Here is a 21,159-nt window from a genome sequence, read left to right on the forward strand (position 1 = left end):
GTGGTCATTATCTTAGTCAGAAGGGAGAATTTGGAGATTCCAGTCATTATGTTGAGAATTCCTGGTTTTGGTCTTGATGGAAACATGTTCCTGGGAAAAGGGACACTGTGGATCCTTGAATTTCATTCTTTACCAATAATTATTGATTACATCCTCCTATAAGGGCCTCCTGACTAGAAGTGAAATCAAGAGAGGAAGCACCTGATGTTTATGCATGCAAATGTCATTTTCCTGGATTTTATTTTATATCTTCTTTGTCTAAATAAATGTTGCTATTTAAGTATTTTCAAGGATAAAATAATAACTATAGAAAAAGTGTACCGACTTGATTCTGCATATTATCAGAGGGTTCATTATATTCATTAATTCACTTAACTCATTCTACAGCTACTTATTGAGCACCTGAAATATTCTGGGCCCTGCTCTAGACATGGAGCTATAATAGTGAACAGATAAGTCCTTACTATCATAGGGCTTCTATTCTAAGCAAAATTCAATATTCCTTGGATAACATCATTGTTTGTTGATAGGTGAATGGTACACCAAACCAGGGAACCCAGGATTTTTAATCCAAGAATGGCTACTTTCCAATAAAGTTGGAATAATAACAGTAAGAAGTGTGAGTAAATAACAATAGGTAATACTTATGTAGTGTTTACCATGTGCCAAACCTATTAAGTGCTCTTACATTCTAATTCTTTAACCTTGACCCTACAAGGTAGAAATTCTTAGAATCCTAGTTTATGGATGAAATTCAGACATAAGAGATTGTCATTTGCACAAGTTCACATAGCTATTAAATGGAAGAGCTAGGATTTGAGCACAGCTCAGAATGTCTGTGTTTTTATAGATTCTAAATCAACTTCAAACCACTAAAACTGCCTCTCTCCAAAGGAGAAAAAGCAAAAAACAAAAAAGGAACATCTCCCTTTTATAAAAATTAAAATAGAACAAAATGCAATAAAATAGCAGAGGATGATCCCAGAATGTGATTTTTTTTTTCTCACTAGAAAAAGATGCTCCAGGCCAGAAGACTGGATTTTAAAGACTCTCCTTCCTATCAACAAATCTATGATAGCAGCAGATGAATAAATGCACATTTTTGTGTGGTTACAAAGCAATCTGTGGTCCCCATGCCATCATAGAGGTACAGAGAGGTAGTCTGAGTGAGGTCTGGCTAAACTAAAAACTAAAGGCCCATCCACTTATATGTGTATTTCTCAGAAAAACCAGGCCCAAGTTGTTTATTAAATTGACTGGTGAAACATAAAATATGAAAGTTTGAGACCAAAGAGAAATAGATGGGTATAGGATACATAAAATTTCATCAAATTAACTTCACATTTTCTCCCTCATTTTTAGGAAGTACATTTGAAGAACACAAGTAGAGGAAGTGCAGGAAACAAGAACTACAGAATGTAGAAAGACCTTCCTGAAGAGTGAAGAAGGACATGCCACCGGCAGGATCCTTTGCTCTGCATGAGTTATCAGAAGACCCACCAAAAAAGTTTGATAACATTTCAAAAGATGGGCATTCCCCCAGTGAAATACGCAAGTATACATTCCAACATTGTCTTTAGGAGTGATTGTTAAAAAGCTTTGCACCTTGCAAAAAATGGTCCTGGAGTTGGTAGATTGCTGTTGACCCTTTATCAATAATGTTCTATAGAGAAAATATATATATAGATCTTAGTCCCTGCCTCTCAAGAGCCACAAATGCATGGGTGTTGTATAGATCCAGTTGCACTAAATTTGTCTCTGAATCTTGGCTGCTAGAGACATTCATTCAGCAGCCTTGTCTAAGTGGTTTATTAATTTTTTTATTTGCACTTCTTTCTACGCAACACAGGCTGTTTGTTTTACAGTGTCTGATAATCTTGTTCATCTATCCCGCCCCCACCCCATCACCTTTATATTTGCTGAATTTGGCCTCCTCGATAGCAGCAGCAAGCAGTCAAGTAGTACACCAATTTTTAACCCACAAGATTCTATCTGTGGCATTTGTACCAAACATAAGTTGAATACATTTATTTTAGACACAAAGCTTTATTTTTCCACATCTTGTTAAAAAAAAAATGCAAGTAGTTGCAACTTTGAGGCCAATCATTTTTAGGCGTATGTTTTAAGCATAGAAAGTCTCAAACTCTCAATGGTTCCTTCAAATGATGAGTTAGTGTGTCACCTGATTAGTAACTTCTTTCTTTTAATTTTTTCCATATAGAGCACTATGTAAATTTAGCATATCAATTATACAGGATATATCAAACAGTATGTAAAACTCTGTTTTTTAGTACAATGGTGCTATTTTGTAGTTTGTTATATGAAAGAGTCTGGCCAAAACGGTAAAAGGTGAAAGCAAAACAGAAGAGGAAGCCTGGAGCCAAAGGTGACATAGAGGGGAAGGGTACTAAAAATCCAACCATTTGGGAAAGAAAAGTTCCCCCACTTATGCCTTCCAAGAGAAATGAGACACGAAGTCCACTGATGCACAGTTGAACTTGAGCGAGAGGAGTGGAAAAAGCAGAAGGCTAGGTATTTAATAGTCCTGGTTTCTTTTTCTCACTGAAGAAACAAACATCTGCCGACTCTGCCACAGACTCACCACTGTGTGACCTTGGGCAAGTCACTTAACCTCCCTGTGCCTCAGTTTCCTCATCTGCAAAATGGGGGCAATATATCATCTACCTACCTCACAGGGGTGGTATGAGGATTCAAATGATAAAGCTCCAGATTTTTATCAGTTGCTCTGAGGGTGGCAAAATCAGAGCCCTTGAATTGCTAGGATGCAAGGAATTCTATAAACAACCCATTCACAGCATAGCTGGAAAGCTGTTTAGCTGAATGCTCCTGACATGTGGATTCTTGTCAATGAAGCTATCCAACTAGCTATCCAACTAACTATCCAACTAACTAGTTGTTAAAAGCTAACAGCTCAATCTCTTTTAAAACACTTTTCAAAATAACTTAGAAACATTTGATCTACAATTTGATTTTGTATTCTGCATTTGGATTTATGAATACAAAGTGAAAAGAGAGAAAGGAAAAGAAAAAAGGAGAAAAACAAAGATTTCTATCAGTGAAAGGGTGATTATTCCATTTTTAGCACTTACTGACTCTTCCAGACAGTTACTAATAATCTAATAATACTTCTTTTAATATTATGATACTCTTTTCACTTCTCTGTTCACTTGAAAAAGTTATTCCTTTTTTAGGCAATCTAAAAAAATGACTCAAGATTTCAAATATTGAAATAATAACTAAGTCACAAATTTACTTTCTTTAATGAATTTTGTTCTTATCTCTAGCAGTAGGTACATATACATATATATATTTTTTAATTTTGGTAAAAATATGCTTGACTAGAGTTTCTAGATGAGAGGCAAAAATTTCCTTCACAGCTAGAAATTTTCTCTCCTGTCTGCTTAGAAGAGTGGCCCCCTAGCCGCACTCTGTGAATGTGTCTTAAAGACATTCAATTGAAAATTGGTATCAAGAAAATCCAATGATGAGGACAGGTCCACGGTGACCTAGAAAATATTTCCTGTCTACATATCAAGATTTTCTTATTAGAACAATGAATTGCCCATCATCCAGATCTTTTTATCTACCTTAGAACTTTTTGGTGAAAAGCAACCAGGCTTGATTAGTGCATGCAAATTATATCCATTTTATTCTTGGAGAGTGTACATGGAAAACAAAAATAACATCTTTAGTTTTCATCCCACTGGTTCACCTCAAGGTTCAGAAGCCAGGAAAAAAAAAAAGATTTCTTGGATCTCCGAACATACGCAAAAAGAAGGCCTAGTTAGTGGGTGCCCCAGCTCAGCCAACCAGTATTTTAACCTCAGCCCACACCATTATTTGAATTCAGCACCTCTGGCTTGCTGAGCTATGTTCTGATCACTGTGGATAGCTGTAAAAGAAACCACAGATCATTTTTGCCCTTCATCTGTTTTCTAGACATATGTGTTCTGTGGAATGAGATGCTGGACCCATTTTCCCAAAACGGCACTTCTGATTTTTATTTCTTATTCCTAGTGTATACCTTTTCAAACTACTGATTCCCAACAACACTACATGCAAACTTCTGCAGACCTATAGGTTTCCAGACATAGTTGTATACAGTAGTTCTAAGGGTGTCTATGACTTATTTGATTTGCTTAATAATTCTATTCACAAAAATACCCCAATGAGGAAAGCTTAAATATGAGAAGCCATATTACCTTTCTTAACTTTTTCCAAAACACAGTCCTCTCCAACTGTATCATAAATCAGCTAATTAAAAAATTAACTACTTATACCAACCCACTTATTTTCAAATGAATTAAAACTAGAAGACAAATTGTTGTCAACACCAAAAGTCAGCTGATCACTATATACTACAGCAGAATGACCCAGAATTGACAGAAGGAAGCACATGAAATTTTACAATGAAATTTTAAGCTTTGCTTTAAATTTTTAAGATGAGGCAATATCAAGATGTTTATAAAAGAGCTACAAATATTGGTAAGAATGAGTTTTCAACTTACAGGTTTATTGCCAACTTAATTGACAATACTAAATACCAGTCAAATTTATGTTCCCACTTCTCCAGCTATATAATTGTATTGTTTGAACATTTTAGAATGAAGATGCTCCACTGAAAAAGTTAAAGCATTATTCCATTACCTAGAGATAAGGAAAAACTCTCCTAACACCCACAGAAACACACACAAGCACACACACACTCATCCTAAAAGTCCAATGGAATACTGAGAAGAAATCACTTCCTTGAAAAATCTTATTTAAAAAAAAAAAAAAAAAAAAAGGCCTAGCCTCCCTTGAGAATCCTACCCCTCCTTGGAATGTCAGTGTTTGTATAGATGAAACCATCTCATGCTCTGTGGCTCCAGAGTTTCTGCTACTTTATGCACTTAGGAGAATGCTTAAAATGGAAGATGTAGCACATTTTGCTTTCCCATTTATTGTTTGGCCAGCTATGCCAATGTGGTGCTATTGTTTCTTTAAGAAAGTACTTGACTAAAAAAAAAAGAAAAAAGAAAAAAAAAAAGAAAGCATAGACATATTTTTTTAAAGTATGAAAACAACAATTCTATAGATAGATGGCTTAGTAAAATAGCATTAGGTCTAGTCACCACCACCTTTCAACTTTTAATCACTCACAAGTAGTGTATTATTCACCAAATTGTGAGTTTGGGGGTGCAAAGGCAGAAGATGGAAACATTTTTAAGTTAGAAGGCCCCATTATTTTGTTGGCTCTCAAACTCAACAAATTTAGCAATATATTATCTGATCTGAACACCTTGATCAAGAGCATGGAGTATAAGTGGGAAAAAAAAAAAAGACCTTATAGGCAAAAGGCAGAACTGAAAAAATGATTAAGTTACTTATTGATTGTGTGTGTATGTGTGTGCTCTCTGCTCTAAAACAGATATTCAGCAAGTGGAGGAAATAGAAACAAAGAGAAAAATGCATAGATTCACCTGCTAAAAATACCTTCTGCCACATCCCCCTTGAGTAATTCTTTGGCATTTACTGGTTTATAGAAGATATTCTCCCTTCATCTAAACATCTCAAAGAGCAGTAGCTCTCGTAAAAAGCAATCACTGATCTCATTGGGAAGTGTTGGAAAGTATTTCCTTCTGAGATGGGGGTTATCTACTGAAAAGGAAAGAGAAGAATTTATGAGAAATGGTTGAAAGAGATGGCTAACAATCTGTGAAGATTTTTTTGTTTTTGTTTCTGTTTTGTTTTTTTACTTTATGCAGTCTTTATGAATATCTTAATGTTCAAAAATGACTTATTTTTTTCTTTTTTTATATTGGAATGAGGGATGATAAGTTAAACCCACATAGACTCTTTAAAACTATAGGCTAGATAGAAATGTATGTTTGACTTGTTGAAGCTATAATCAGACTATTTAAAATGTTTTTGCTATTTTTAATCTTAAAAGATTGTACTAATTTATTAGAGACAGATCCTATTTGGCTCTCTTCATAAGAAAGAGCATTCCCACTCATATCACCTGGGCTTCCCCTTCAGTGTTTTCAAAAGACAAATCTGATTTATGCATCATTATGGCATCATTTATTTTTTAATTTTAAAATAAAAGAAGTGTGATTCTTTAATGCCCCTCTCCTGCAATGATCATAAAGTCCAGAATCTGAAGGGGCAAAAATAAGAGGAAAATTTTGTTGATGCTTTGTTTTTGGTTTGTTTGTTTATTTTCAATGCTAGTGATTAATCCTATAGTATATATTTGCTTATTGCTATGTTAATATTCTAAAAGACTTTCTTATTAGGTATTAGAAACTGATACATAGATACCTTTTTTGTGTGATTTCTATTTAAAAAAGGAGGTAAGAAGACTGTCTGAGCTTTAAGTGCGTATGGTACAGGATAAAGATACAAATTTAAATAACCAAAACCTATCTTGAACAAAACTTTTTTAAGGAAACCTCCCATAGATAAGACAGAGACCCAGGGAATTTTTGAAACTGTCTTTTTTCCTCCCAGTCCTTATTCATTAGGTATCTGCCTCAAAATTTTATAGAGAGCTGGCCAAGCTGAAATCCTAGTAATTAAAGGGTCTTCTTTTAAAACATACATTGCACATGTTCCTTCTTAATTTATGATGCCACACTGATCTTAAACATGGTCTCCCTTTCTCCCCATTCTTCAGCTGTCATTGATAAAGTCTTTCAAAGGAAAAAAAAAACCTTATTTTTTAACTAAAAAAAGAGAACACAAAAGTTCAAATGTTACTGCCCAATCGAAATGTGAATTAAGATAGAGTTTCTCCTATTTAACCCCTGCTGAATCACCTGTCACCTTCAAAATGACTTTTCACAATCCTTAGACGCTGTCTTTTTTTTAATTGCCTAGGCCTACTGTATCCAAAAAGTAAACATTACTCATTTTTTTTTTGCCCAAAATGCACTGATGTAAAAGTAGAAAAAATGAAAAAAGAATTTGAAAATCCCTTCCAAACCACCCACTGGCCCCACTCACCTACCCATAGCAAAGTCACTACTGTAATCCCTTAATCTGATTTTCTTTGGATATTTATCTTGTACCTGCTGCTAAACACACTGCAGGAGGGACTCTGAAACCTCAAGCCACCTACTCACATCTCTTATCTGTGTCTGTGTATTATTAAGAATGTCTATTCAAATATCAAAAACTTTCAAACATTATGCAGTTTGTATTCAGTTTACATAAAGGCCCCAAATACCACGTCAGATCTCTTTTTGCTAAGAGAGCTAATGATTATGAAAACTGGGATTACATCATGTGTTTTGCTTCATTTGTTTTTATCACATATGCAGTCCAAGTGTCATAAATAAACTTACAGACACTGAATTAATCTTCCCTGCTACTTTGAAACCAGAAAATAATGATTGGTCATTCATTATATCTGTCTTAGTTCAAAAGCATACTTTTAATTAAATTAACTGATTCTATTTGAAATTATTATTCAATTCATTTATGGCAGAGGAATATCAATCCTAATGACTTCTAAAAATGTAACTAACTGAATCATTATCTTACATTTACTGTTTAATAAGTATATTTTGAAAATGTATGGCTAGAGTGTCAAAATAAAATGCTATATCTTTCTTTAGTAATTACATTAAAATTAATCATGTTTGATTAATTAGTTCTTTTGAACAATATTGGTGTAATGTGTCATTCCTTAAGAATTCTGTTGTTATGTAGCATTTTTATTAATTAAGGTCATTGCAGCAAATAAACATGAATATTTATGCAGAAAATAAAACTAATCATACACCAGAATGTAGATACCATAGAATTTACAGATTATATTTAAAAATAAAGGTTTCAAAGAACTTGTACAAATTACATGAGATGTATGAATTGTACAATATAAGCATAAACAGTAAAGCAGGTTTAAGTAACTGACCCCACTCACTGTAACCCAGGAGCGAGTTATAATCCATGATACAAAGCACTTGAAAAAAGATTTTCTATCATGTAGGATACATAATATACAAGTAGCATTTAATATATTCCCATATGGAGAGATGTTATAAGAACATGATCTCTCAATATTGAGTTTTGTTTCAGTAAATCTTTCTAATTCTTTATTGAATAGATATTGTGAATATCAGACTCACAGTAGCATTTACAGAAGCTCGAGGTGGAAAGATTAGTAATTTCCCTCTTGTTCTTTGGAAATATCTCATTCTATTTCCCTTTTCTTAAACTCTCTGTGAGTTATTTGGAAAGTTACCTAAATCTAAAAAAGGTTCATAGGCTTTGTACTTGATTTTAAGGAACTAATAATATTACCAAAGTTTCCTGTACTGTTTTCCCATGTTTGGATCACCATCCCTACCAGCTTCACTCTCTCAGAGTCTCCGTGGCTCCCCCAGGACCAACAGGAGGACTAAACCCCTCTTCTGTTCACGCTCAGCACTGTCTTCTGTGGCCATGACTTCTAACTGCATTGCTTCCCTCCACCCTCTACTCTAGACAATACTCTTCTCCCTTCATTCTCTCTCTCTCTCTCTCTCTCTCTCTCTCTCTCTCTCTCTCTCTCTCTCTCTCTCTCTCTCTCACACACACACACACACACACACACACACACACACACACACGGCTGATCTGTGTACAACCTTTTCAATAAAGGTTTTGTGGATGGTGAAGTAAGAGGGCAGAAAATGGCTGCCAATTGTCAAACATCACTGTCATCTTAGGATGTCATCTTAGGAATTGCTTTCTATCCAACCCTTCATCCACTCCCTTAGAAAAAATATGCAAGAAAATTCTACTACTTTCTTATGCAGAGCAATCTTCCTTTATCACAGCTTTATCCACAGTGGGGATGGGGGCAGATCAGCTCACCTTTTATCATTGGATATGCCCTATAAGTGTTTTCTGCAAAACAAAAGAGCAATTCTGTCCCTGAGAGGAATTCTGCCTTTCTTCAAGATCATCTAGGCCAAATTACAGCCTCTTTTTAAAGATGATAGTTTTTCCTTCCACAGATCTTCGTTAGATCTGTGTGAGTGATAATTACCACCACCTCAACAATGGTTCATATTTGCTGAGTTCTTACTATGGGTCAATCACTATGCCAAATGGTTCACCTACATTTTCTCATTAGTCCTTATGAAAAAAAACCCCATGAGTCAGGCACAATTATGAACCCTATTTTACAGATGAGGAAATGGAGGCTCAATGACATTATTTAACTTACTGAAGGTCACAGAAGGCAGAGAGGGCTTGAATCTGGGCCTGAGGATATCAAAACTGTGTTGTCACTACTTCTCTATTCATGCCCCAATCCAGACACAAGGACAGTGCCATATACTGACAGATACATCCTTGTTCAAATTTAGCTTTACATGCTAGAGGCAGAAATACAGCTAATTGGACCCTTGAGTAATAAACTATTTTTGAATATGATATTTTTATGATAAATCAGCATTTCTGGTCAATAGCCAATATATCTAACTGGATTTTCAACCTTACCTACTGCCATTCCTCTACTGGTTCACATTGCAACGTTGGTTCTTGATAGTTCTTCCCATCATTGGGTATGTAATACCCAAAGGTAAACCAATCTCAGTGAGGAAGGGTATGTCTTGAGCCCTTGTATAGTCCAGAAATAAACCATTTCTACATAAGTAAAACTAGAAGCTGACAATAAAGAATCTTGCCAAGAGCTCTGGCAACAATACACATACTGTTCTCTTGACAGCTTGTCAGTCAGGTGGTCTCAAACGGGACATGGTTGAATCAGGGCTTCTACAGACAAAAATGTGGACTCACAGAGTCCATGCTCCTATATTCCTGTCCTTCAAAAAGGCCTTAGTCATCCCATTCTAGGGATTCCCAGCAGGAACAGTTCTAGCCCAAGAAGGCATTTTGGAAACATTCAGGGACATTTGGGGTTGTCAATCACAATGACTGAGGGGGGCATTATCAGTATTTATTGGGCAGAGGTTAGCGTTTCAAACACTTCATGTAAAGTGCTATTTATAATTACCTAAGCCTAGAATATAACTCAAAGTATTTTTGCATGATTTTAATATAAGCTGAATTTTCTAGGAATGCTACCACTGTAAATCAGGGGGAAGGTGGTACTTTATTTCATTTGGAACTTTACCCAGTGTTGTCCACTGTTCTAGAAAAAACATGAGTGGTAATGCTAATTGTGCTGTTTGACTCTCTCTGCTCTCTACCTGTATCAGTCTGCTTGTAGTTGTCACAGTCATAATTCTTCACCACATCACTGTTTTCTAATAGAGTTGGGCCTTAGCATTTCTTTCTTGTAATGTATGTTATTTTACTACAAACTGTTTTCATTTTATTTTATATTACAATTCAGGCATCAGTTTGATTTTTGTTGAAATTGTATATGTATTATCAAGACTATCACCTCGGGATATTAAAGGGTTTATCATAAAATATTTGCTATAGAAGGGGAGCTTTGGGACAAATAGGGCTGAACCACCAGCCTATCCATACCGGTTATGATCCTCTCTGGGTCATAATGGCAGGTGGATGGCAGAGCCTTTGCCCTCTTCCCAGTGAGGCATCTTAAAGTGTAAAGCTGAGCTGAAAACTAGTGTCTTCCTCACCTGTTTATGGATAGAGATTAAATCTTTGGGATCCAATAAAGGATAATGGTTATGGTTAATACAACATCTGGTTTCTAAATGTTCTTTCCTTCACCCTGTGACGGGATGAGATGATTTTGAAAAGAATAAAGCAATCACTAAAAGCAGAAACAGATGTAAATTGGATTTGAGACAATAGCAGCAGTACATCAGAAGTAAAATTTGACCTCGGTCTTCAAGCAAAGTCAGAAATGTGGCCTAGAAGGGAGGTTTCTCTTTTTGATGGTTACTACCAGGAAAATTAAAGACTAAGTAATTGTCCTATACCTTTCTAATTCTCTCTCTCTTTTTTTATTGAACTCTATGGCTTCTGCTTAGCCCCCAACCTCCTCCACCTCCTCCAGAGGTAAGAGTGGGGAGAGTCTCTCCAAATGGAAATTTAGGGGGTTCATAATCTCTATTCATGGCAGCTTCTCTATATAAGTGCTGTGGCTGAATCCATCACTGCACCCCACAAACATGGAATTCTCCTTCCCTACCCCAAACATCAAAAAGATGTGTGTGTGTATGTGTGTGTGTGTGTGTGTGAGACAGAGAGAGAGAGAGAGAAACTATTCCTCTAGGGAGAGAAGAAGACACCAGTAAAAGAGGCAGAAATGATACCTAGCATTGTGCTCACTCGTTTATTTGGCCCAGATCTTCTAATTCAGTTACACTTTAAAAACCTAAAATACTAAAAAGTAAGGTTGCCCCAAGACCAATATTCTCTCCCTATTTTTTCTGCCTCTCTCTACTTTAAAGATCTTTTGGAAATGGAAACATTCCTATTCCTCTCCTATAGCTAAATAAATTTTCTTAGATTGTTAATATTGAAAAGCCTCTTCTGGTATCTCTAGACCTCACTGCCATAGTAAAGATACAGTGAAATAATTTAATACATATTTATTGCTGGAATGTACTGGATGCTTATCTGTTTGCTCTTATATCCATTTCCCAACATTCTCTTCATCTGTTCCATTTCCCAGCCCTTGTGTAATCTCATTTCCAGGTAGGCTTGGCTAATAGGAGGCACTAACAAAAGACAGGGGATGCAGGAGCAGGAGGAAGGAAGAAGCCAGGGTGTGTCCCCTACTTTCTCTCTGCTTCAAGTAGCATCCTTGGCAGTAATTGTAGTCCCTGCCCCCAACTTAGAGCAGTACCCTGTTTCCCCAGTGGACCTAGATCTATCCAGATGAGTTTTTTCAGATGGGAATACCTCTTCCTCTCTGTGTCTTTCTTATCCTAGGGATGGAGGTGACTTCCTGACATTGTTAATAGCTGGGTTGAATCCCTTCTCTTATTTGGCATCTCATCTCTTCCATCACCTGTACTAAATCCCCTCTGTTTAAAATACCGAGAATCATTTCTGCTACCCTCTCTGGACCTTAACTATACCCACAGGAATAACATGGTGGTAAGAAGCATGAGTGCTAAAATGAGGCAGATGTTGTGCCTCTGATACTTCTAGCTGGGTGTTTTGGACAAATTAAAACAAGTTTTGTGAGTCTCAGTTTCCTCTTTTGTAAAATGGTAATACCAATAAAAACAATAACAATAATATCTACCTCATATTGGTATCTGAGGATTAAACATTATCATGCAATAGTTCTTAAATTTCTAGATTTCTCAAAATTGTAAAATTCCCAGAAATAAAAGTAGAATTTTTAAGAAATTGAAATAGGGTGGCAAAATCTTTATTTGGCTAAAATAAGGGCATTTGAAAAACCAATCATTATTATCATGTCATTAAGAGGGCATTCATTTTAATAACATGGCATGGGTATAATCTCAGAATAAAGGGCAGGTTCTTAAATTTAACAAATTAAGCTTTATGAGAAACTCATCACATTTTTAACTTATTTTTCTCATATTTTGTTTCTCTGTGGCTAGATGAAAACACTGGCACAGCTTGCACTGGCCTGCTCCTCAGCTTTTGTTTGGGGTGGTACCTGACATTTGTATGATTACTTCTCTTGTCACTACTTTTATTGTTACTATTAGGAATAAGAGTATTAATCAAGGATCTCAAATATCTAAGGCACAATTTTCTCCAGTGGCTTTGTCACACTCTGATTCATGGCCCCAACTTTTCTGACCAAGTGACCACCTTTTCCCCTAATACTCTGACTTAGCTAAATCAGGGGAAACTTACTATTTGAGCCTAAAAATCCTTGTATCACAAAAGCAAATGTAAAAGTTCAAGTCTAGCATTTTCTTTCTGTGTCACTAATTATACATATAATCCTTTCTCTTTCTTCATGCCAGCCCAGCCCAGCCAGAGAGCTACAAATTTTCCACATGATGATTTTTAACTACTTATACGATATGTTCAGGCCCTCCCTATATAATACCAAAATAATTATTCTTGTCAATATAATCAATTCAAGGAAGCAATGCAGATAAGTCATTTGTCTGTCATTATGTACAACCTGAACACCAGTAATTTTTCTATGAGTTTTACTGGCTTCCTCAGCACATAACGTTAGTTATTCTGCCTTTTACTTTTAGTCATATTTGTTCCACACCATATTCTTCTAAGTTATCACTGTTATTCTGAGCAATCTATTAAATGGTATTTGATGGTTTGGTCTCTTACTCCTCAGACTTTAAAATTTTCCATAATGTCAAAGAATAGAAATATCCCTGATGAGGCAAACACAGCCCTGAAAGAAAAGTGAACCTATTTTCAAGTCCTCCTTAAGCTGTGAGGATTTATTTTTAATCTTTCAATGTGTGTGTAACATTATTCCAAATCCTCTTTGGGGTTACTCCTGCAGGACCTTGGGATGTATCAGTCACTGGAAAAGCAATTTGAGATCCTCTATGACTGATTTTTGAAAATGCGGTATCCACAGAAACAGACTTCAGATGCTATCCCAGCAAATACTGGAAACTCTACACTTGTATGGAAGATGCCTTCTGTGGGTTTGTCCCAGGGCTGTTCTGCAGACACTGTCACTCTTTTAAACACAGCATATTCTAGCTATATCCTTGTGTGCCCATTTCATAAGAATTCTGAGTGTAGACTTGTATTTCCCAGAAAACATATGAAGCAAGCTAAAACAGCTGGATAAGATAAGGAAAATCAGTCTATGAAAAATTTGCTTAGAGAGTCTTTAAGGCACATTCATGCTCTCCAGGGTTTATCTGTACAATATTAGTAAGCCAATTCTAAAAGTCAAACAGATAATACTTCAACACTTACAAGTAGACTCTTACACCAAGGAACCACACACTCCTGGATCAGCACACTGCTTTAGACCTAAGAAGTAAATGAATGTGGGGAACAGATGCACATGACAGTTCCACGTCCATTTGGTCAGAATATTGTCTCTGAAAATGTGATCTCTGCCCCACAAGCTGATGGAGGAAGGAAGACAAAGCTTCTTGAAGAAGTAACCCAGATTAACCCACCGGGAGCCATTCTTCCAGTAGTTTTAATGAATTGCACACAACCACTCACACTTTCTCACCAGGCCCTCTTGGGACCAACGCCACATAGTTTAGAGACAAGTAGACAGGATTAAGGGTGAAATCTGTGAACCACGGAACACAGTTTTCCTCTCCATGAAACTAACTCGCCCTTCTGGGTATCAAACCCATGACCTTGGACTCATTAGCACTTTACTCCAACCATGCCCAAAACAAATACAGGTTTAAAGCCAGAGGATCTTCATACCACACATAAGAATGTAATCAACAGAGCCACAGGGAAACACATAAAGTAAACACTTTCTATATAGTCAAAAAGAACAGAAGATTTGGAAAGAGCCTGCATTCTCTGAATCCCTTAGTCATCTGAAGGCTTACTGGAAATTTCCACTTGGATATCTTCCATCACTTTGACTTCAACCATTTTCCTCTCTCAGCCCCCACCCCTGAAAGGAATTTACCATTTGGAACTTTCAGTTTATGGCACCATCACTCAGTCAACCAAGTTCAGAAACTTGGAGTTGTCCTTAGCAACACATTTGATCATTGAATGCATATTTAGTCCAAAATAACATTCATTGAGGCCTTTATTCAAACATCTCTCTTATCTTTCCACCTGTCCATCCTCAAAAGTACAAACCTCATCACCATCTGGATGTTACAGATGTTATGGATGTTACCTTCTCAAAAACTTCAGTGACTATTCTTCCAACCTGATATCCTACATCTCCCCAAAATCTGTTAAAACTAAACTATTCATGTGCATCCCCGCCTTTGCATGTCCTTTTCCAAACATCCAAAGGCTAGCCACCATTTAAGACATAGCTTGTATTTAAATTCTGCTTTTCTAGGCTACTTCAAATCCTATGGATATTTCTCTTTTGAACTCATGGACCCAACATTAGCAATACTATTCATGAGGAATCTAATTCTGTAATAATCTATCATTAGTTTATTTTTTTCCTCTATGTAGCACTTGTCTCTCAATCATATAAATTCTCTGAAGGCAGAGATTTGGCTTTTATCCCACAGGTATTTACTAAGCCCTAATGTGTGAGCAGTACTCTTCTGGGAATATAATTACGAACAAAACAGACTTATATTATAGTAAGAGGGAGATGGACAGTAGATGAATACATCAACAAGGTACTTGCAAACAGTAGAGAAAACAAGAGGGCAATATAAGAAAACATGAATTGAATCACTACTATTAATTCACCTCTTTTCTGGGGTCAGGCAGTCCAATGGGGGAAGTCAAACCTTTACAAAATGAATTATTACCCCATTTTATCTCGGATTCACTTCTCCTCTAGCATTCCCTCCCTTACAAGTTCCATCCTGTCATCTGGTTTTCCACTCCATGTAGCTGATGCCAGACTGATCTCTATCTTCTGCAATTCAGTCATTATAATCCACTGCCTGACAATCACCTCCACCTAGAAATGTACTCTTCAATGCAGCAATCACTGAACACTTGAAATATGACTGGTCCAAACTGGGATATGCTGTAAATGTGAAATACATGCTGGATTTCAAAGATGTAATATGAAAAAAAGAATATAACATAATAGGTATTTTTATATTGACTTACATGTTGGCATGATAATATTTTGGTATTAAGTGAATATATTATAAAAATTAATTTCATCTGTTTCTTTTTATTTTTTTTAATGTGACTGTTAGAAAACTTTTAAATTACACGTGGCCTACATTTGTGGCTCTCATTTTATTTCCATTGGACAATGATGACCCAGAAGATCTACCAACCATTCAACAGATACCGAGCACTTACTGCATACCAGGCATGATTCTACTTGATGCCTAACTTCTAGTATTGCCAGTACTTCAACTTGGTGAATCTAAACTGTCTTTTCTCCTCCCAAGTCTACTCTAGATTTTGGCTTTCCCACTTTGGTCAACGATTCTGTTCCAATTTCCCAGAGTTAGGGAGTCAGACACCTTTTTTTCACAGTTCATCATTTACCAAGTTTTGTCGAGTTTCCTCTGTAGCATGGCCTCTATTTCCTTCCTCCCTGCTATTCTCATACCACTGTCCCTGACATCTCTCAGAGAACAATTTAGCAAGATCTCTGCTTCCATCCCTCCCTGTTCCAGTCTAACCTATATGCTACTGCTATATCAGTCTTCCTAATCCAACACACCAATACCAGAATCAAAGAATGGTACAGTAGAAGGGACATTGGGTATCCTTGTGGGATCCTTTCAAAATAATGAGATGAATAGATGAGATTTATAGATGGAGAACTGTCTGTTTGTCACTGACTATTTAGTACCTCACATATATAATCATATTTAATCATCCCAACCGCCTTATGAGGGAGATGTTATTAACACACCCATTTTACAGATAGGGATCCCAAGGTCCAGGGAGATTAAGTAACATGCCTCAAGGCACAATTCTAGTTGTGAGCACAGGTCTATCTGATCCCAGAGGCCTTGCTCTTAATTTCTATGTTATATTATCAGAGCAAGTGGGAAAAGTCTTCATAATCCTGTCCCCTAATACTTGCTATTCTCTCTAGATCAATAAATGATACCACTGTTTACCTAGTGGCTTAGGTAAAAAACCTGAGTCATTCTTGGTGTCTCTCTTTCTCTCACACTCCAACTGAATCTATCAGCAGATCCTCCACTAACTCTCTATTACAAATATATCCCAAATTCGACTTCCCACTATCTGCATATATATATATCTCCTCATCAAAAGCCCTGTAATTACTCACTTAAAAATTCTAATTTGGTTCCTTACTGCTGTAGTGGATTGAGTTGTGTCCCTCAAAAGGATACGTTCAAGCCCTAACCCCCTAGTGCCTATGAATGTGAACTTATTTGGAAATACAGTTCTTGAAAATGCGATTAGTTAAGGATCCACAATGAAATCATCCTGGATATAGGTTGGGCCCTAAATCCAATGACTGATGCCTTCATAAGAGAAAGGAGAGGGAGATTTGGACACAGGGACACAGATGAGAGAAGGCCGTGTGGAGATGGTGGCAGAGACTGGAGTTATGTTGCCACAAACTAAGAAATGCCAGGAGCCACTAGAGCTAGAAGAGGCAAGAAAAGATTCTTCCCTAGAACAATCAGAGGGAACATGGCCCTGTCTACACCTTGATTTTGGACTTCTGGCCTCCAGGACTATGAAAGAATAAAATTTCTGGTTTTTTTTTTTAAATCACCTAATTTGTGGTAATTTGCTACTGCAGCCCTAGCACACTAATACACTGCCCTTTTGTCTTAGTCAGTTCTTACTTAACACAGCAACCAGAGTCATTCATTTGACTGAAAAGCAGATTAAGGCACTCCCTGCTCACAAACCTCCCTTCTGAGGTTTCTCATCACATGTCTCAGAATAACATCCAAAGTCCTGCTCATGGCCTCCCAGGCCAGATATAAACCTGTCTGTAGCTACTCTCCGACAAACCTCTGTTAAGACTGCTTTGCCCATGTCTCTGGACTCTCACTGTTCCTCAAAGGCAAAAGTATATTCCCACATCATAACCTCTGCACTTGCTGTTTTCTGTCTGGAAAGCTCTTCCCCATGGATCTTCCTTGCTTCGTAGAGGTTTCTGCTGAAAAGAAAGAAAGGCCATCGACACCGTACCTAAAATAGTATCCCCTATCCTGGCCTTTCAGCCCCTTTACCCTGCCTCATAGCGCTTCCCACTGGCTCAGTATTATACCTTGCACTTACGCATTGGCTTGCTTACGTCAGTTGACCTCACTGATGCACCCCAGCACCTAACATGGTCTCTGAGACATATAGGCCCTCAAAAAAGATTCACGGAATGAGTTAATAAATAACACTTGAGTTGGGGCCTAAAGAAAATTTAGTAGGATTGTCTAATGGGCTAAATGTTTTAAGTCAGGGTAATAAAAATATAAATAATAGCAGCAGCAACCATTTCTTGAGGGATATCTATGTGCCAGGTACTACGTGAAAGATTTTAAATATTTTGTCCCAATTAATCCTTAAACAATTCCATTAGGTAAGCGTGATTATCTATTAAGCAAACTGAACCTGGAAAGAGTAAGTAGCTTTAATATACAAAGTAGAAGAAAGTATCCAGAATCTTTACATATCTATGTATAATTCCTATAAATCAATATAAAGATACAAATAACCCAGTAGAAAAATGGGCAAAGATATGAATAGAGAACTCATGGAAATGAACACACAAATGGCTGATAAGTCATTTGAAAAAAAGTTGTCATTCCCATTTATAATCAGAAAAATAGAAAACAATGATGAAACAGAATTTTTTACTCATAATTCTGGCAAAACTTTTAAGTTTGGTAATACCAAATACTGACTAGAGTTTGGGAAAACATGTATTCTCATATTCTGCTTATGGGTGTATACACTGGTTCATTGAAGGGAGAGAGCAATAATTAAAATTTAAAATGCCCATATCCTTGGAGCCATCAATTTTATTTCTGCCCTAGAGAAGCCCCAACACATATGTACATGGAGGAAAGAACAAGGATATTCACTGCAATATTGTCTGTTAGAGCAAAAATCCATAAATAACATCAATGTCCACAGTAGGGGGAATAGTGCGTAACAGTGAATGTATTCATGGTAATAAACACTATGAACAGTTAAAAATAATGGGGTAGATCTCTATGAACTATATGATCAGATTTTCAAGACGTAATGTTAAGTGAAAAGAGCAAGATTCAGAATGATAATACAGTAACGTATCACGTATACAATAACAAAACAATGCATTTTCCATGGAAATGACTGGTAGATGATAGATGGATAGAGAGAGAGAGAGAATCTTAATTTATTTGAGCTGCTATAACAAAATACCACAGATTGAGTGGCTTACAAACAAGTTTGTTTCTCACAGTTTGGAGGCTGGAACTCTGAGATCAGGGTGCCGGCATGGTCAGGTGAGGGATCTCCAAGTTGCACATTTCTCTTTGTATCCTCCCATGGCAGAAGGCTGTAGGGAGCTCTGTGGAGTCTCTTTTATAAGAGCACTAATCCCATCCATGAGGGTTTCATGACCTAAGAACCTCCCAAAGGCCCCATCTCCTAATACCATCACATTGGGCATCAAGATTTCATCATATGAATTTTGAGTAGATACAAACATTTAGAATAGATAGATAGATAGAAGTGAGGGAAGGAGAGAAGGAGGGGAAAAGGAAGAATGGAATACAATTTAGAGCAAGGAAATGGATGATATCATCAAAGGAGAGAGTGTGGAAAGAAAAAAGTGAGGGACCCAGGACTAAACCTGGAAAAACTCCATTACTGAGAGTTTGGGTAAAGGAAGGTGATTCTGAGATGCTGCAGTCTCAAAGGAAAGAAGAGAGCCAGAACATTGTTATGTCACCGATCAAGTCAAAGTATTAAAAGGAGATAGTCAATGTTCTACTACATTGAAAGGTGACAAAGTGTTTAGTAAAATTACTTTTGCGGCATAGCATATATAAGCAGCTTTTCTTGAATAGCTTTCGTGGATTAGAGAGAGCAAACACCACACTGAGGCTGAAGTAAATAATGAATGAGAGGTGAGGAAATGAAGACAAAAGATATAGAAAACTTTTGACCAAGGAAAGGTCAAAGATGTAAAGGAGAGAAAAGAGAAAACTTGAAGAACAAAGTCCTTGAGAAGATGAGAAGATCCAGACCCCAACAGGAAAAAAAAAAAAAAAGATCTTTAATTGGAGAAAGGGCACTTCCTCAATGGTAACAATGGAGGGAAGAAGAAAATAAGAAGTGCAGTTGCAGGTAGGTTTATAAACTTGGTAGCAAAAAAAAAAAAAAAAAAAAAGAGGGTGTGCCTATCTGATGTCTAATGTTTACACTCTCCATGAAGTGGGATTCAAGGCCATCATTAAAACTGAGGGCAATATGGGGTCGGGGGAGGGAGACAGGGGAGGTGGAAGTTTGAGGTGGGAATAAAAGGTACAAAATATATTCGCTGTGGTGGGTAATTAAGGGACGTCTATTTGTTGTAGTGGGTAGAAGGACATACAATATAGAAATCTATTAGCAGAGAATGTCTACTTGAGGTTGAGGATTACAAATATATAGTGATGCCAGTATGACCATTTGTCTCTGTAGCTATAGGTTGTATATACTAGAGAAAAAAGGTCAAGATATTTTTTAAATACAGCATTAAATTTTACTTTCTTTCAACCTCCAGTAAACTCCTTATAGTCAATCAAAAAGTGTGCATTCTGTCTGACATTTATTTTTTGAGATCAAAGAATTATTTGGAGAATACTGTTTGTGTTGCTTTATTAAAACTGTCTGGAAGCTTCCAGAGAATTTAAATGAGCAGTATTCTTTTTGTTTTTATAAATGAACTGAGAAACAATATGTATAAAGATGTTATCTTTGAGTCTTCTAGCTTCCTCATTCCTTTCACCACCTGTAGCCATCAAGCCTCACCATTCTGCCTTCCAGGTCTGTCCTTCTTCAATGTGTCCTCTTGTTCCATAACCACTGCTATCACTCTAGCCCTGCACAGTGGTGGGTCCAAAGCTAGCTGTATGTAAGAATTCTCAGAGCTCTACCTAAACTTGTTCAGAACTTCTGGAAATTACAACCCTAAAATCTCCATTTTAACAAGTTCCTCTCCATGATACTTTTTCAGTCAACATCTGTCCACATTTGGAACACATTCTGCCATATACTAGGTGTATTTTGGTCTTCCCTGACTTTGGAAAGAAGCGAGGAAGGGATACAGGATTTCCTTTTCTGAACCAATAAGTTATCCTCAGAGATGACTGCTTGAGTCTAAAGTATGTAAGGCCATATTGTGTGTAAGAATGATGTTTGTGGAGGAAATAAATGAATGGATAACCACTGAACCCAAGGAGGTGGTGAGGAGATGCTGCATTTAGTAGCAGTCTATAAGACTGGACAAGAACTTTGCACATTCTGTGTTGAAGAGCTGCCAGGGAGAAGAAACGGCAGGCCAAGGAAAAGTTGTGTAAGAGGAAAACTTAAAGAGGAATATGGAAGCTTGGAAGGAGCCACATATGAAATAAAATGTCATTTATTCATTTCTAATCACGACTCAGTTTAATGAGGAGATTTGGCAGGGAGGGGACC

The 21,159-nt window shown here is 36.8% G+C and overlaps 1 protein-coding gene across 3 annotated transcripts in view; it reads left to right on the top strand.

The window, feature by feature from the left end:
* Nucleotides 1-10,676, top strand: part of IGF1 (insulin like growth factor 1) — a 76,654-nt gene extending 65,978 nt beyond the window's left edge. For all 3 annotated transcript variants that reach the window (XM_010962804.3, XM_010962805.3, XM_010962806.3), the window contains one exon: nucleotides 1,363-10,676. In XM_010962804.3, the coding sequence (XP_010961106.1) occupies nucleotides 1,363-1,388 (26 nt within the window). In that variant the 3' untranslated portion in view covers nucleotides 1,389-10,676. The remainder of the gene's footprint in view (nucleotides 1-1,362) is intronic.
* The last annotated feature ends 10,483 nt before the right edge of the window (nucleotides 10,677-21,159 follow it).

The sequence above is a fragment of the Camelus bactrianus genome, chromosome 12 (genome assembly GCF_048773025.1).
Source record: "Camelus bactrianus isolate YW-2024 breed Bactrian camel chromosome 12, ASM4877302v1, whole genome shotgun sequence".
In the NCBI taxonomy this organism is placed as follows: Eukaryota; Metazoa; Chordata; class Mammalia; order Artiodactyla; family Camelidae; genus Camelus; species Camelus bactrianus.